The sequence below is a fragment of the Heloderma suspectum genome, chromosome 2 (genome assembly GCF_057233095.1).
Source record: "Heloderma suspectum isolate Gila_16-S chromosome 2, 16-S_ref, whole genome shotgun sequence".
In the NCBI taxonomy this organism is placed as follows: Eukaryota; Metazoa; Chordata; class Lepidosauria; order Squamata; family Helodermatidae; genus Heloderma; species Heloderma suspectum.
In genome coordinates, this window is record NC_139459.1 from 365896298 (window position 1) to 365912180 (window position 15883).

The 15883-nt window shown below is 44.1% G+C and overlaps 3 protein-coding genes across 8 annotated transcripts in view; 1 reads left to right on the top strand and 2 right to left on the bottom strand.

Moving 5' to 3' along the window:
* Nucleotides 1-11283, top strand: LOC146355866 (uncharacterized). Its single transcript, XM_084831135.1, has 3 exons — nucleotides 1-458; nucleotides 1055-1134; nucleotides 9030-11283. Exons 1-2 carry the CDS (start codon nucleotides 53-55, stop codon nucleotides 1069-1071), a joined length of 423 nt encoding a protein of 140 aa, XP_084687261.1. The 5' UTR covers nucleotides 1-52; the 3' UTR covers nucleotides 1072-1134; nucleotides 9030-11283.
* The window catches only part of LOC146355868 (uncharacterized), an 81895-nt gene continuing 75511 nt past the window's right edge, over nucleotides 9500-15883 (bottom strand). For all 3 annotated transcript variants that reach the window (XM_084831118.1, XM_084831119.1, XM_084831117.1), the window contains one exon: nucleotides 9500-13104. The gene's annotated coding sequence lies outside the window, so the exon portion shown is untranslated. The remainder of the gene's footprint in view (nucleotides 13105-15883) is intronic.
* LOC146355867 (uncharacterized) overlaps nucleotides 9500-15883 on the bottom strand; it is a 17868-nt gene continuing 11484 nt past the window's right edge. For all 4 annotated transcript variants that reach the window (XM_084830877.1, XM_084830873.1, XM_084830871.1 and 1 more), the window contains one exon: nucleotides 9500-13104. The gene's annotated coding sequence lies outside the window, so the exon portion shown is untranslated. The remainder of the gene's footprint in view (nucleotides 13105-15883) is intronic.

Below are 15883 nucleotides of genomic sequence, written 5' to 3' on the forward strand. Positions count from 1 at the left end.
TCGGGCGCGCTGCAGAGAGCCTTCCCTACTGGGGGGTTTAGAAAGGTAAGAAATGGAACCCCCCGCCCAGAGCCTGAGGGCCCCCTTCTTCCGTGCTGCTGATGCGGACTCAGACCTGCACCATCGTCTGCACCGTGTCTGGACCCGAAGCAGCAGCTCGGCGGATCTGGCAAGGGGCCGTTGCGTCGCCCGTCCCGCCCCCAAGGCGGCCTGCAGCGCTGTCCCGGAGAGGGGCCTCGGCTGCGGGGACCGACGGCGAGACTGCTCCGGGCGGGAAGCGCGGCTGGCGAAGGGCTGCTGGCGGGGCGGCGGGGCGCGCTTCCCCGGCTCGGTCCTCCGCGGGTGGGGGAACTGCGCTGCTTCCCGGAGAGGCGGGAGGGCGGTCGCGCCACGCTCCTCCCCCGGGGGGGAAAGCGGCCCAGAGCCCCTGGGCGGGGGCGGGGGGGACGCGTGGAGAGGTGAGGGGCCTTGGGGCGGGGGGCAGGAGGGGGGCGCCGTGGAGGAGCGGGAGGGAGGGAGGGACCCCCCTCGCGGGGTCAGAGCTCTGCGGGGCCTCCCTGGCACGACCTTGCAGCCTCCCCCCTCCCCCCAGTACCAACCCGGGCCCGGCATGTGGGCGGCGGGGCGCAGGGGGGTCGCCTTGCTCTGGGGCGAGGGGGGGAGGAGCGAAGGGCGCCGGATCATCCGCGCAGCTGCAACGCTCCCGCGCGCCAGAAGCGGCTTTGTTCCGACTGCAGGGTCTTTCTGCTGTCCGCCCCAGAGCTGCGTCCAGTTGCCCGGATGCGGAGCCAGCACCCGGGGAGAAGGTGGTGGGGCGAAGCTGTGCTGCTTTGGGGGGTCAGAGCAGCGGAGGAGTCTTGGGGGGTTGGGGGGGGGAATCACCTTGAACTGAAAAGAGCCTGGTCAGAAGGAGAGTGGGATTAAAAAACATGTTTAACCATAATCTTGCCCACATTACAAGTGAAGATTATTTTTAAGTTTGTGTGTGTGTACTTTTTTATTTTTATGTTTAATTTTATGTTTTTCTTATTTTTATTTTTATGTTTCTCTGCAGTTTTGCTCAGTGCCTAGCAAAATAAAAAGAAATTGCTAAAAGTTGACATTCAGGAGTGCAGACAACCCCAGGGAAATTTTGTAAGTATCCTTGATTACATATCCGGTTCCTCCACTTTCTGCTCTCTTGCACCTTAGGACCCAGTGTGTTTCATAGAACTCATTGAGTAGTAGGATTGGAAGGGGCCTATAAGACCATCTAGTCCATGGCAAGGCGGAGATCAGAGTTACTGCTGGCCCTTGTGCTTTCAGAAAGGGACATCAGTCGTTGCTTCTCCTTCCCCAAATGCATTGCTAGGTGTAATCCCATACCTGCAACACCGACCACTGGCTTATTCACATTTGTTGTTGTTGTTCAGTCATTCAGTTGTGTCCGACTCTTCGTGACCCCGTGGACCGCAGCACGCCAGGCCTTCCTGTCCTGCGCTCTCTCCCGGAGTGTGCTCAAGTTCATATTCATTGCATCGGTGATGCTATCTAGCCATCCCATCCTCTGCCGTCCCCTTCTCCTTTTGCCTTCAGTCTTTCCCAGCATCAGGGTCTTTTCCAGAGAGTTTTCTCTTCGCATTAGGTGGCCAAAATATTTGAGCTTCAGCTTCAGTATCTGTCCTTCCAATGAGCAATCTGCATTTTGAGAGTGGGTCTGCCTAAATTGCAGACCTCATGGCCATGCCACATGGGTAAACATCTGGGTGTTTCTCTTCCGTTCCTCATGCCTTGCTTTTTGTACCAGCAAGCCTGATGAAATACAATTTTGAGGCATTTTGTTTAGGCCTAATAATGTTAATAATAAGAAGAATTCGCTTTGCCTTACAGACCAAGATATGGGTGGAATCTGTAGGCTGTTTGGAGTTTTTCTGTATAGATCTTCACCATAATGAATTAAGCTTAGTCTCTTCTCCAAAGCCTGAGGAAGGGTTTCGACAAATACTGCTGTGTAACTACCTGATTGTGTAACTACCTGTGTAACTACCTGGATCACTGCCTTGTTGTGGCGAAGGGGCTTGCGTAACTCAGTGAAGCCATAAGCTATGCCGTGCAGGGCCACCCAAGACGGACAGGTCATGGCAGAGAGTTCTGACAAAATGTGGTCCACTGGAGAAGGAAATGGCAACCCACTCCAGTATTCTTGCCAAGAAAACCCCATGGAACATATCACAAGGCTAAAAGAGATGACGCCGGAAGATGAGCCCCTCAGGTCGGAAGGTGTCCAATATACTACTGGGGAAGAGCAGAGGGTATTTCCAAGTAGCGCCAGAAAGAGTGAAGCGGCTGGGCCAAAGCCGAAAGGACACTCAGCTGTGGATGTGTCTGGTGGTGAAAAGAAAATCCGATGCTGTAAAGAACAATATTGTTTAGGAACCTGGAATGTCAGATCAATGAATCAGGGTAAGCTGGAGGTGGTCAAACATGAGATGGCAAGATTGAACATCAACATCTTGGGAATCAGCGAACTAAAATGGACAGGCATGGGCGAATTTAATTCAGGTGACCATCATATCTACTATTGTGAGCAAGAATCCCTTAGAAGAAATGGAGTAGCACTCATAGTTAACAAAAGGGTGGGAAAAGCAGTAGTGGGGTACAATCTTAAAAATGCTAGAATGATCTCAGTACGAATCCAAGGCAAACCATTCAACATCACAGTAATTCAAGTCCATGCCCCAACCACTGATGCCGAAGACGCTGAGGTTGATCGGTTCTGTGAAGACCTACAACACCTTCTAGAACTAACACCAAAAAAAGATGTCCTCTTCATCATAGGGGATTGGAATGCTAAAGTAGGAAGTCAAGAAATCACTGGGATAACAGGCGAGCATGGCCTTGGTGTACAAAATGAAGCAGGACAAAGCCTAACAGAGTTTTGCCAAGAGAACATGCTGATCATAGCAAACACGCTTTTCCAACAGCACAAGAGGCGACTCTACACACGGACATCACCAGATGGTCAATATCGAAATCAGATTGATTATGTCCTTTGCAGCCAAAGATGGAGAAGCTCTATACAGTCAGTCAAAACAAGACCTGGAGCTGACTGTGGCTCAGATCATGAGCTGCTTCTTGCAAAATTTCGGCTTAAATTGAAGAACATAGGGAAAACCACTAAACCATTCAGGTATGACCTAAATCATATCCCTTATGAATATACAGTGGAGGTGAGGAATAGATTTCAGGGATTAGACCTGATAGACAGAGTGCCTGAGGAACTATGGACGGAGGTCCGTAACATTGTTCAGGAGGCAGCAACTCAATCCATCCCAAAGAAAAAGAAATGCAAGAAAGCCAAGTGGCTGTCTGACGAGGCTTTACAAGTAGCTGAGGAAAGAAGGGAAGCGAGAAGCAAGGGAGAAAGGGGAAGATATATGCAACTGAATGCAGAGTTCCAGAGAATAGCAAGGAGAGACAAGAAGGCCTTCTTAAATGAACAATGCAAAGAAATCGAGGAAAACAACAGAATGGGAAAGACTAGAGAGCTCTTCAAGAAAATCGGAGATCTCAAGGGAACGTTTTGTGCAAAGATGGGCATGATAAAGGACAAAGAAGGCAGGGACCTAACACCGTCTGGCCCAGCTGGAGGAGCAATACGATTGCTGGATTTGTTCCGTCATGCCTCACCATGAGGGGGGTTTCCCACTTATGGTGTCAGATTTTAATGAAAGTTTGTTGTGTGCATTTTATGATTTCTTACATATTACACGGTATTTGCAAACGTCTTCACTGTCAGTTGCAACCCCGAATGACACTGAGTGTGGTTTCCAATGGTTTGATGTTGGTGCCACCCGGGACAGAGCCTTCAGAGTTAACACGCAGAAGGCAAAGAAGGATCAGAGAGGGGTTTGAGCAGTTACACGATGGGATAGGATGGCTTGCCCCCTTCAAGGCGTGTGCCCCACCATGGCCCTTCGTGTGTCGGGAACAAGTGAGACGCAACAGAGGGGCACCACGCTTCCAATGACAAGTGAGGTTCAGCAGGGGGTGCCAGACCATACACGCACGCCCCAGTGACAATGCCCAAGGGTGGGTGTGCATGAAGTGGGAAGAGCGCCCTGGCATTAACTGGGCCGCCCCAAATGGCAGTTATTGGATCTGTGGAGAAAAGGCGGGGCCATGGTTACCCCCAGGGTGGATTGGAAGATGCTGTCTGGGACTGCTGTGGGGGCCCCATAGGTTTGTGAAGACCCTGAAGAGCCCTAAGTAGGTAGTTATAGGGCTTGGAAAGTGAGATGGCAACGAGACATCTTCAGTTCAGCTGATTATGCCTGGAGCCTATTACCTGGGGGTGGGGTAGCCACAATAATGTACAAAATGAATATCTTTGGAAGGGCCATGGAGATGGTAGGAAACAACACTGCCGAGGCACTAGAAGCCATTGAGATAGAAATGACAAGCATGAGAACTGCTGCTTTGCAGAACCGCCGGGCCTTAGATATGATTACAGCAGTTCAGGGTGGCGTTTGTGCAGGAATGCTGAATATTGTTGTTTATTCGTTCAGTCGCTTCCGACTCTTCGTGACTTCATGAACCAGCCCATGCCAGAGCTTCCCGTCGGCCGTCGCCACCCCCAGCTCCCCCAAGGTCGAGTCCATCACCTCCAGAATATCATGCATCCATTTTGCCCTTGGTCGGCCCTCTTCCTTTTGCCTTCCACTTTCCCTAGCATCAGCATCTTCTCCAGGGTGTCCTGTCTTCTCATGATGTGGCCAAAGTACTTCAGTTTTGCCCTTAATATCCTTCCCTCAAGTGAGCAGTCTGGCTTTATTTCCTGGAGTATGGATTGGTTTGATCTTCTTGCAGTCCAAGGCACTCTCAGAATTTTCCTCCAGCACCACAGTTCAAAAGCATCTATCTTCCTTCGCTCAGCCTTCTTTATGGTCCAGGTCTCGCAGCCATAGGTTACTACGGGGAGTACCATTGCTTTACCTATGCGGACCTGTGTTGTCAGTGTGATGTCTCTGCTCTTCACTATTTTATCAAGATTTGTCATTGCTGTCCTCCCGACAAGTAAATGTCTTCTGATTTCCTGGCTGCAGTCAGCGTCTGCAGTAATCTTTGCGCCTAGAAAGACAAAGTCTGTCACTGCCTCCACGTTTTCTCCCTCTATTTGCCAGTTATCACTCAAGCTGGTTGCCATAATCTTGGTTTTTTTGAGGTTTAACTGCAACCCAGCTTTTGCACTTTCTTCTTTCACTTTCGTCATAAGGTTCGTCAGCTCCTCCTCACTTTCAGCCATCAAAGTGGTATCATCTGCATATCCGAGATTGTTAATGTTTCTTCCAGCAATTTTAACCCCAGCCTTGGCTTCATCAAGCCCAGCACATCGCATGATGTGTTCTGCGTACAGGTTGAATAGGTAGGGTGAGAGTATACAACCCTGCTGTACTCCTTTCCCAATCTTAAACCAGTCCATTGTTCCATGGTCTGTTCTTACCGTTGCTACTTGCTCGTTATACAGATTCCTCAGGAGGCAGACAAGATGACTTGGTATCCTTTTATATTACTTTTTTGCTAACCGTGTATATTTCTCCATTATCCAGCAGATATTGGCAATTTGGTCTCTAGTTCCTCTGCCTTTTCTAAACCCAGCTTGTACATCTGACAATTCTCGTTCCATTAATTGCTGGAGTCTACCTTGCAAGATCTTGAGCATTACCTTACTGGCATTGGAAATAAGTGCCACTGTTCAATAGTTTGAACATTCTTTAGTGTTTCCCTTTTTTGGTATGGGGATAGAAGTTGATTTTTTCCAGTATGTTGGCCATTCTTGTGTTTTCCAAATTTGTTGGCATATGGCATGCATCACCTTGACAGCATCATCTTGCAAGATTTTAAACAGTTCAGCTGGGATACCATCGTCTCCTGCTGCCTTGATATTAGCAATGCTTCTTAAGGCCCATTCAACCTCACTCTTCAGGATGTCTGGCTCTAACTCACTGACCACACCGTCAAATCTATCCCTGATATTATTATCCTTCCTATACAGATCTTCCGTATATCCTTGCCACCTTTTCTTGCTCTCTTCTGCTTCTGTTAGGTCCTTGCCATCTTTGTTTTTGATCATACCCATTTTTGCTTGGAATTTACCTCTGATGTTTCTAATTTTCTGGAAGAGGTCTCTTGTCCTTCCTATTCTGTTATCTTCTTCCGCTTCTGCGCATTGCTTGTTTAAAAACAATTCCTTATCTCTTCTGGCTAACCACTGGAACTTTGCATTTAATTGGGCATATCTCCCCCTATCACTGTTGCCTTTTGCTTTCCTTCTTCCTTGGGCTACTTTCAGTGTCTCAGCAGACAGCCATCTTGCCTTCTTGGTTTTCTTTTTCTTTGGGACGTTTTTTGTTGCCGCCTCCTGAACAATGTCGCGAACCTCTGTCCATAGTTCTTCCGGGACCCTATCTACTAAATCTAGTCCCTTAAATCTATTCTTCACCTCCACTGCATATTTATGAGGAATATTAGTGAGCTCATATCTAACTGATCTGTGGGTCTTCCCTATTCTCTTTAGTCTAATTCTAAATTGTGCAATAAGAAGTTTCTGATCTGAACTACAGTCGGCTCCAGGTCTCGTTTTTACCGACTGTAGATGTCCGCCACCTTTGGCTACAAAGGATATAGTCAATCTGATTTCAGTGTCTACCATCTGGTGAAGTCCATGTATGAAGTCATCCCTGATAAACAGAGTGTGATGAATCGCAGTGTCAGGGCTCTGTATGCGCAGAGTGAGAAAATCCATCACTTAGAGGGAGAGTCCCTCTTCGGCCCGATTTCAGACTGGTTTCAAGGGATTGGAGGGTGGTGGAAGCGAGTGGTTGCAAAAATTCTGGCTGCTGTTGGCAGTTTTATAGCTTTGTGTGCTTGCTCACATGGCTGTCGCATTTTAAAGTATGCAATTAAGTAGATGTCAACCCCCTGGTGATCAAACGGCAGGGCAAAGAAGATCCGGTCCTCTGGGCAAGAAGAGGTTGTGACACCCTTTGATCAACTGGGGGGCGGGGGAGGTGGAATGTAAGGCCCCAGGCCTGAACCAAGCTATTAGTAGTTTTAGAGTGGCTTAGATCCACAATGCTCTCTGCCTTTGGTCAGAGGGCTGCTGTTTTCCCTTAACCAGCCTCCTGATGTAGCCGGATGAGTCAAGAGGGGGAGAAGCAGCTCCAAGAACATTCCTCGCTAATGAGGATAGTGTCTTATCACTGAGGTGCCTGAGAAGCAGAGTTTGTTTACCGTAAAGCTACAGGTGGCTGTGCTGAGAACTAGTGCTGTTAGCCCATGCTGGGAATGCCCACTAGGAGTGCTTGCTGTGGTTATGCTGCTTGTTGCTAACATGTAGAGTATAAGACCCATTGTACCCAATGGCTCGGGGTTCAGAGAAGCTGTCTGATCCAGCCACTGGGTACGCCTGTGTGCTGTAAGTTAGCCAATAAAGTACTCCTTGTAAGTAAACCTTTGAATCTGATTTATCACTATCCTGGCACCTCTAACCTAAGAGTTCAACGCCCACGGCCAAGGCGATACAGGTACTTAGAACTGGACACAGTACTCAAAATGAAGCCTGGGAGCTGAGAGCTCAAATATCTTCCTAAACAGCCCTCCTCCACTCTCGCTTGTTTCCCATGGAAGATCTCTCTGGCAATAACTCAGAAATAAGCTCAAGTCCGAAATGGAGCCGATTCATAAGGTGTACTTACTCTTTGGATTTGATCCCTCCTTTCGCCATAACTAGCTGCAAAATTGAACGGTGATATGCTGCCATGGCAGTGACCTTCTCAGGTGTACTGGACTAGATATTATGCTTCCTAAAACCTGAAGCAGACTTGGGTTCAGAGGCCACAAGACCTACTGAAACGGGACAAATCCTGACATCAGTCAATAGTTACAAATCCAACAGTTACCAAGTATGGTATTAGGCAAAGCTGGCATAGGACTAAGGGGTATTAAAGGACGTTTTACCTTGCGGGAGAGGCCCTGCCTTCTATCCTGGCTCCAAGAATACTTCTTCTCAGAGGAAGGGGGGGGGGGGGATAGAGCTTCTGCTGGCATATTTAATGCAAATCTAACTCTTTTCTTTCTGTTTCTGTAAAGTATGAAAGTATGTGTGTAAATGAAATTTTACCACAAAAGTCCTTCATTTCATTGTGAGCTGTTGTCAGTGTGACTATTGCCTAGCAATGTGTGAAATCAGCACTTTTCAGAGTCAAGGCGGCCACTTCTCCTTGCCTGGCCAAATTTTAGTAGACGGGAAACGGGAGCCTGTCATAAATGTAAGCAGGAGCTTTAAGATAAAGTCATTGATACATTCTAATTTTCCAGTAAGACCCAGAGACTCTTAGCAGAGAACATCCTTTTTGCCTTTAGCCCTGGAAATAGCAGGGAAGGGCTCCTGTCAGGGCTGGTGAAATCGCTCTCCCCACTCGCCCAGGGAAGGTGAACCGTCCTGAAAAGAAAGGGCCATATTGGCATCTCTCAGCAGAGAACAGGCCTAACCTACCGCAGACACATGAGTTGCACCGTTCAAGCTGCCCGTTACAGTCTAAACATTTCCCCTTCCCTGGGGCGAGGGGCAGGTTTCACCAGCCAGGAGAGACGCCCTTCCCAGCCTTTCCCAGGCCTAAGGATAAAAAGGGCAGGGGCACAGGGCAGCCACTGCTCTCCCTCCCTCGCTGCTCCGTGCAGTCACCCTTTTCTTCACAAACAATATAAAAAAGATTTCCCCCTATACTGGCGCACCATGTGCGATGGTGACTTCGGGTGTCTGTGATCTGACAGTCCCCCAAGGGAAGGAGAAATGGTTTGAAAACAAAGTGTCTGAGGTAGATTAGGCCTAGAGACGAGGCCTAGGTGGGGAGCAGGCCTAATCTACCTAAGCCCCTTAGCTTGATTTGGGGATGGGGGGTGAATTAGAGTTATAAAAACCAGTTCTAATACTAACCTTGTTGTCTTCACTGCCCTTATCTCCACTCCTATGTCATCTTCATTGCCAGCAAAGAAAGATGCTACCATAAAGGAAACTGCGATGCCCGACAGAGCGACTCTCCTGATGTGAAGGAACCCAGACAGTACGATAAACATCTGAGGCCTTCCTCCAAGTGCCTCCTCCAAGGGAGTTTTGTAACAAGGTAACCAGGATTTTGGCCCCCTGATTTTGGAATGCTGTCCCACTGAGGTCCACCTGGCATCAACATTGACATCTTTATGGCACCAGGTTAAGACAGTCCCATGCCATTTGACAGCATGTGATGGGGCATTTCTGTCAGTTGTTTTGATCAGGTCTGCTAGCTGCCTTCAAGAGTTTTAGCTGTTTAAAATTGTTTTTAAATTTTGCATGTTAAAGATGGTATATTATGTTTTCATTCTCATGTATTTCTGGCTTGTAATTTTTGTGAACTGCCCAGAACGCTCTGACTATTCGGCAGTATAGAAATGATCTAAATAATAATAAACAAATGGTAGATTTCCTGCATTTTCTTTAACAAATCCAGTTTCAGTCATTTTAATGAAGCTGCGCGAAAGAAACACATATAAAATTAGGACATTTTATACAAATCTATGTCCTCTTTTGTACTCTTTTTTTTTTAATCCCTTTTTTGTTTAACGGGGGAAACAACATAGACACACAATAGACACATTACAACAACACACACAGGGATACACTAAAATACATCTAAGATTATAAGGTATCTACCTTCAGCTCCCCTTCTACAACAAATGCTTATTAATTTTCTCTACTTCTTATCTTAGTTGTATATCATACACTGAGTTCACAGACATTATCTCATTTCTCTCCTAATTTTTAACAAAGAAAAAAGAGAGTTGACCATCTCAAAGATCAGAATCCACATACATAGATATCATTTTTCTCTATTTCTTGTACAAATTCTAAAAAAGGTTTCCATTCTGACATAAGTGTAATTATTAATCCTTCTTTAATTATAATAGTAAGTTTTGCCATCTTTGCCAGCTCCATCATTTTCGTGATCCACTCATTCACAGTTGGTATTGTTTCCTTCTTCCACTTTTGTGCATACAATAACTGCAGCTGTTATCATATAGAGAAAGAGGGTTCCCCCCTTCTCTTTTACGTGTTTGTCCATTAGTCCCAGTAAAAAAGTCTCTGGTTTTAATTCTATAGTAGTCTTTAATATTCTTTGAACTAGAGACTGTATTTGTTTCCAAAATGTTTTAGCTTTTTTACAAGTCCACCATAGATGATAAAACGTTCCATCTTGGTCTTCACATTTCCAGCATTTTCCATAAACACCCTTATACATTTTAAACAGTTTACAGGGTGACATATACCATCTATACATCATCTTATAGAAATTCCCTTTAAGATTTGTACATAAGGTAAATGTTAAATCTTTTCCCCACATAGTTTCCCATTCTTCTATTAATATACTATGACCAACATTTTATCATACAATCTTTTACTTGTTCTTCCTGTCTCGTAACTTAACAATAATTTATACAGTTTAGCAATAATGTGTTCATCATTTGTACACAACGCTGATTCAAACTCAGATTCTATTTGTTCCAATCCACCATTTTTCTTATTGGTTTTGAACCTTTCCTTAATTTGCTAATACGAAAACCATTGACAGACATGACCTTCTTCCAATAATTTTTCCCGTAATTTAATTTATATTCCCCTTTTGACAATTCTAATCAATCATTATATCTTAACCATTTATGCATGCTTTCAACTTCTCTTCTATGCATTGTTTCTTGTGAGGATATCCAATGTGGTATTTTTTGATAAAACTTTAATTTATATTTATTCCAAATTCTTAATATAGCCCGTCTATTTGTTGTTGTTGTTGTTCAGTCGTTAAGTCGTGTCTGACTCTTCGTGACCCCATGGACCATAGCACGCCAGGCCTTCCTGTCCTCCGCTCTCTCCCAGAGTGTGCTCAAGTTCATATTCATTGCATCAGTGATGCTATCTAGCCATCTTATCCTCTGCCATCCCCTTCTCCTTTTGCCTTCAGTCTTTCCCAGCATCAGGGTCTTTTCCAGGGAGTTTTCTCTTCGCATTAGGTGGCCAAAATATTTGAGCTTCAGCTTCAGTATCTGTCCTTCCAATGAGCACTCAGGGCTGATTTCCTTTAGGATGGACTGATTTGACCTCCTTGCAATCCAGGGGACTTGTAAGAGTCTTCTCCAGCACCACAGTTCGAAAGCATCAATTCTTGGGCGCTCAGCCTTCCTTATAGTCCAGCTCCCACAGCCATACGTTACTACTGGGAAAACCATACCTTTGATGATACGAATCTTTGTCGGCAAGGTGATGTCACTGCTTCTTACTATGCTGTCTAGGTTTCCTCCCAAGGAGCAAGCGTCTTTTAATTTCATGGCTACAGTCACCGTCTGCGGTGATCTCGGAGCCCAAGAAAATAAAATTTGTCACTGCTTCCATTTCTTCCCCTTCTATATGCCAGGAAGTGATGGGGCCAGATGCCATGATCTTCGATTTTTTAATGTTGAGTTTCAAACCAGCTTTTGCACTCTCCACTTTCACCCTCAATAAGAGGCTCTTTAGATCTTCTTCGCTTTCTGCCATTAGGGTGGTATCGTCTGCGTATCTGAGGTTGTTGATAATTCTCTCAGCAATCTTAATTCCGACCTGTGATTCATCCAACCTGGCGTTTCTCATGATGTACTCTGCATATAAGTTAAATAAGCAGAGCAACAATATACAGCCCTGTTGTACTCCTTTCCCAATTTTGAACCAATCGGTTGTTCCATGTCTGGTTCTTACTGTTGCTTCTTGACCCTTGTACAGGTTTCTCAGGAGACAGGTAAGGTGGTCTGGTACTCCCATCTCCTTAGGAATTTGCCACAGTTTGTTGTGATCCACACAATCAAAGGCCTTAGCATAGTCAATGAAGCAGAAATAGACGTTTTTCTGGAATTCTCTTGCTTTCTCCATGATCCAGCGAATGTTGGCAATTTGATCTCTAGTTCCTCTGCCTCTTCGAAACTCAGCTTGTACTTCCGATAGTTCTCAGTTCACATACTGCTGAAGCCTAGCTTGTAGGATTTTGAGCATCACCTTGCTGGCATGTGAAATGAGCACAATTGTACGGTAGTTTGAACACTCTTTGGCATTGCCCTTCTTTGGACTTGGAATGTAAACTGACCTTTTCCAGTCTTGTGGCCACTGTTGAGTGTTCCAAATGTGTTGGCATATTGAGTGCAGCACTTTAACAGCATCATCTGTTAGGATTTGAAATACCTCAGCTGGAAGACTGTCATCTCCGCTAGCTTTGTTGTTAGTCATGCTTCCTGAGGCCCACTTGACTTCACTCTCTAGGATGTCCGGCTCAAGTTCAGTGACCACACTATCATGGCTATTCTTTCCTGTATAGTTCTTCTGTGTATACTTTCCACCTCTTCTTAATCTCGTCTGCTTCTGTTAGGTCCCTGCCTTCTTTGTCCTTTATCATGCCCGTCTTTGCACAAAACGTCCCCTTGAGATCTCCGATTTTCTTGAAAAGATCTCTAGTCTTTCCCATTCTATTGTTTTCCTCGATTTCTTTGCATTGTTCATTTAAGAAGGCCTTCTTGTCTCTCCTTGCTATTCTCTGGAACTCTGCATTCAGTTGGATATCTCTTCCCCTTTCTCCCTTGCTTTTCGCTTCCCTTCTTTCCTCAGCTACTTGTAAAGCCTCATCAGACAGCCACTTTGCTTTCTTGCATTTCTTTTTCTTTGGGATGGATTGAGTTGCTGCCTCCTGGACAATGTTACGGACCTCCGTCCATAGTTCCTCAGGCACACTGTCTATCAGGTCTAATCCCTTAAATCTATTCCTCACCTCCACTGTATATTCATAAGGGATGATTTAGGTCATACCTGAATGGTTTAGTGGTTTTCCCTACATTCTTCAATTTAAGCCGAAATTTTGCAAGAAGCAGCTCATGATCTGAGCCACAGTCAGCTCCAGGTCTTGTTTTTACTGACTGTATAAAGCTTCTCCATCTTTGGCTGCAAAGTACATAATCATTCTGATTTCAATATTGACCATCTGGTGATGTCCATGTGTAGAGTCGCCTCTTGTGCTGTTGGAAAAGAGTGTTTGCTATGATCAGTGTGTTTTCTTGGCAAAACTCTTATATAGCCCGTCTTATATATGATTATTAAAATCTACATTCACTTTTGTTTTATCATACCACACATAACCATGCCACCCATATCTCAAATCATCTCCTTCTAATTCTAAAAGTCTCCTATTTTTCAATGTCACCCATTCTTTCATCCACACCAAGCAGCAGGCAGAGAAATAGATTTTAAAGACTGGTAATCCCAAACCACCTCTTTCTTTTGCATCTTGTAAAATTTTTATTTTAACTTTTTTTTTTTTTTTTTGCTTGCCATATAAACTTTATTATGTCTCTCTGCCACTGCTTAAAAGGTAAATCTGATGTAATAATGGGTATCATTTGAAACAAACCTAACATTCTAGATAGCGCATTCATTTTAATCATTGCAATTCTTCCCAGAAGTGATAGTTGTAATTTTTCCCATTTTAAAAGGTCTTGTTTAATTTCATTCCACACTTTAACATAGTTATTTTGAAAAAGCATACAATTCATATTTGTCAGAAGGATTCCCAAATATTTTACTTTCTTTTCAATTTGGAAGCCTGTCTTGTCCATCAGCTTTTTTTTTTCTTGAACATTCATATTCTTTGTTAAGATTTTTGTTTTCTGTTTATTAACTTTAAACCCTGCCACTGCTCCAAATTCTTTTTTTTCATTAAAATTTCAATTCCCTTTAAAGTTTCTTCCAGCATGAACACCAAGTCATCTGCAAAAGCCCTCAGTTGATATTTCTCCTTTTTAATCTTTATTCCTATAATTCGATCATCTTGTCTTATATCTCTGTTCAATAATTCTAGAACCTATATAAACAATAAAGGTGATAATGGGCAACCTTGTCTTGTTCCTCTCTGTATCTCACAAGGTTTAGTCAAGTCCCCATTTATAATTATTTGGGCTTTTTGATCGTTATATACTGATTTCACCCATTTTATAAAGTTTCTCTAAAGTCCAATTCTTCTAAAGTCTTAATTAAAAATTTCCAATTGAGATTATCAAATGCTTTCTCTGCATCTAAAAAGATCAGAGGTGCCTGGTTTTCCTGGGTGTTTTTCCAGATATTCCACCACAGTCAAGACTATTCTTACATTACCTCTCATCTGTCTCCTAGGTAGGAAACCACTTTGATCCTCGGGTACAAACTCTTGCAATACTTTCTTAAGCCTTTCTGCAAAAATTGTTGCAAATATCTTATAATCATTATTTAATAATGAGATTGGTTTATAGTTTTTTTATCGAGGGCATATCCTGGCCCTCTTTAGGTATTAATGTTATATATGCTATTTTCCATGTTTCCGGTATCTCCCCCTTTTCTAAGATACGGTTCATCATATTTTTCAACGGTTGTAAAAGTTCTTCACACTTCTTATAATATAATCCTGATAGTCCATCTGGTCCCGGAGTTTTTCCCAATTTAATTTTTTGTATTGCTTCCAACATTTCATTTACTGTTATTGGGCCATTCATCATTTGTTTTTGTTCCTTAGTAATTTTTGGTAAGTTTTGTTTATCAATATATTTATAGCATATTTATTTTGGAGGAGGAGGTGCATGGAATGCTGATGAAATTTGCAGATGACACAAAATTGGGTGGGATAGCTAATACTTTGGAAGACAGAAACAAAATTCAAAGTGATCTGGATGGACTGGAGCGCTGGGCAGAAAACAACAGAATGACATTTAATAGGGATAAATGCCAAGTTCTGCACCTAGGAAAAAGAAACCAAATGCACAGTTACAAGATGGGCAATACTTGGCTCAACAACACTACAAGCGAGAAAGATCTTGGAATTGTTGTCGATCACAAGCTGAGTATGAGCCAACAATGTGATGTGGCTGCAAAAAAGGCCAATGCTCTTTTGGGCTGCATTAATAGAAGCATCGCTTCCAAATCCCGGGAAGTCCTAGTTCCCCTCTACTCGGCACTGGTTAGGCCTCATCTGGAGTACTGTGTCCAGTTCTGGGCACCACACTTTAAGAAGGATGCAGACAAACTGGAGAGGGTTCAGAGAAGGGCAACAAAGATGATCAGAGGACTGGAAACAAAGCCCTATGAAGAGAGACTGGAAGAACTGGGCATGTTTAGCCTTGAGAAGAGAAGACTGAGGGGAGATATGATAGCACTCTTCAAGTACTTGAAAGGTTGTCACAGAGAAGAAGGCCAGGATCTCTTCTTGATCATCCCAGAGTACAGGACACGGAATAATGGGCTCAAGTTATAGGAAGCCAGATTCCAGCTGAACATCAGGAAAAACTTCCTGACTGTTAGAGCATTGCAACAGTGGAACCAATTACCTAGGGAGGTGGTGGGCTTTCTCACACTGGAGGCATTCAAGACGAGGCTGGACAGCCATCTGTCGGGGATGCTCTGACTTGGATTCCTGCATTGAGCAGGGGGTTGGACTCGATGGCCTTGTAGGCCCCTTCCAACCCTACTATTCTATGATTTTATGATTCTATCCATTAATTCTGGGGAGATATTGTGTCTTTTATACAGATTCAAGAACTGCTGATGAAAAACTTTCTGAATTGCTGCCTTGTTAGTTAATTCTAATCCATATTCCCTTATTTTCACAATTATTTTCTTTTCTTTTTCCTTTCTAAGTTCATAGGCCAACCATCTTCCTGGTTTATTAGCAAATTCAAAATTTCTTTGTTTTACAAAATTTAATTTTTTTTGCATATCCTGAACTGTTAACATTGATAGTTGTTGTTGGAGTATTTTAATCTGTCAGAGAGC

Coding starts and splice junctions, on each gene's coding strand:
- LOC146355866 (XM_084831135.1), top strand. CDS start 53: ATGGAACCCCCCGCCCAGAGCCTGAGGGCCCCCTTCTTCCGTGCTGCT.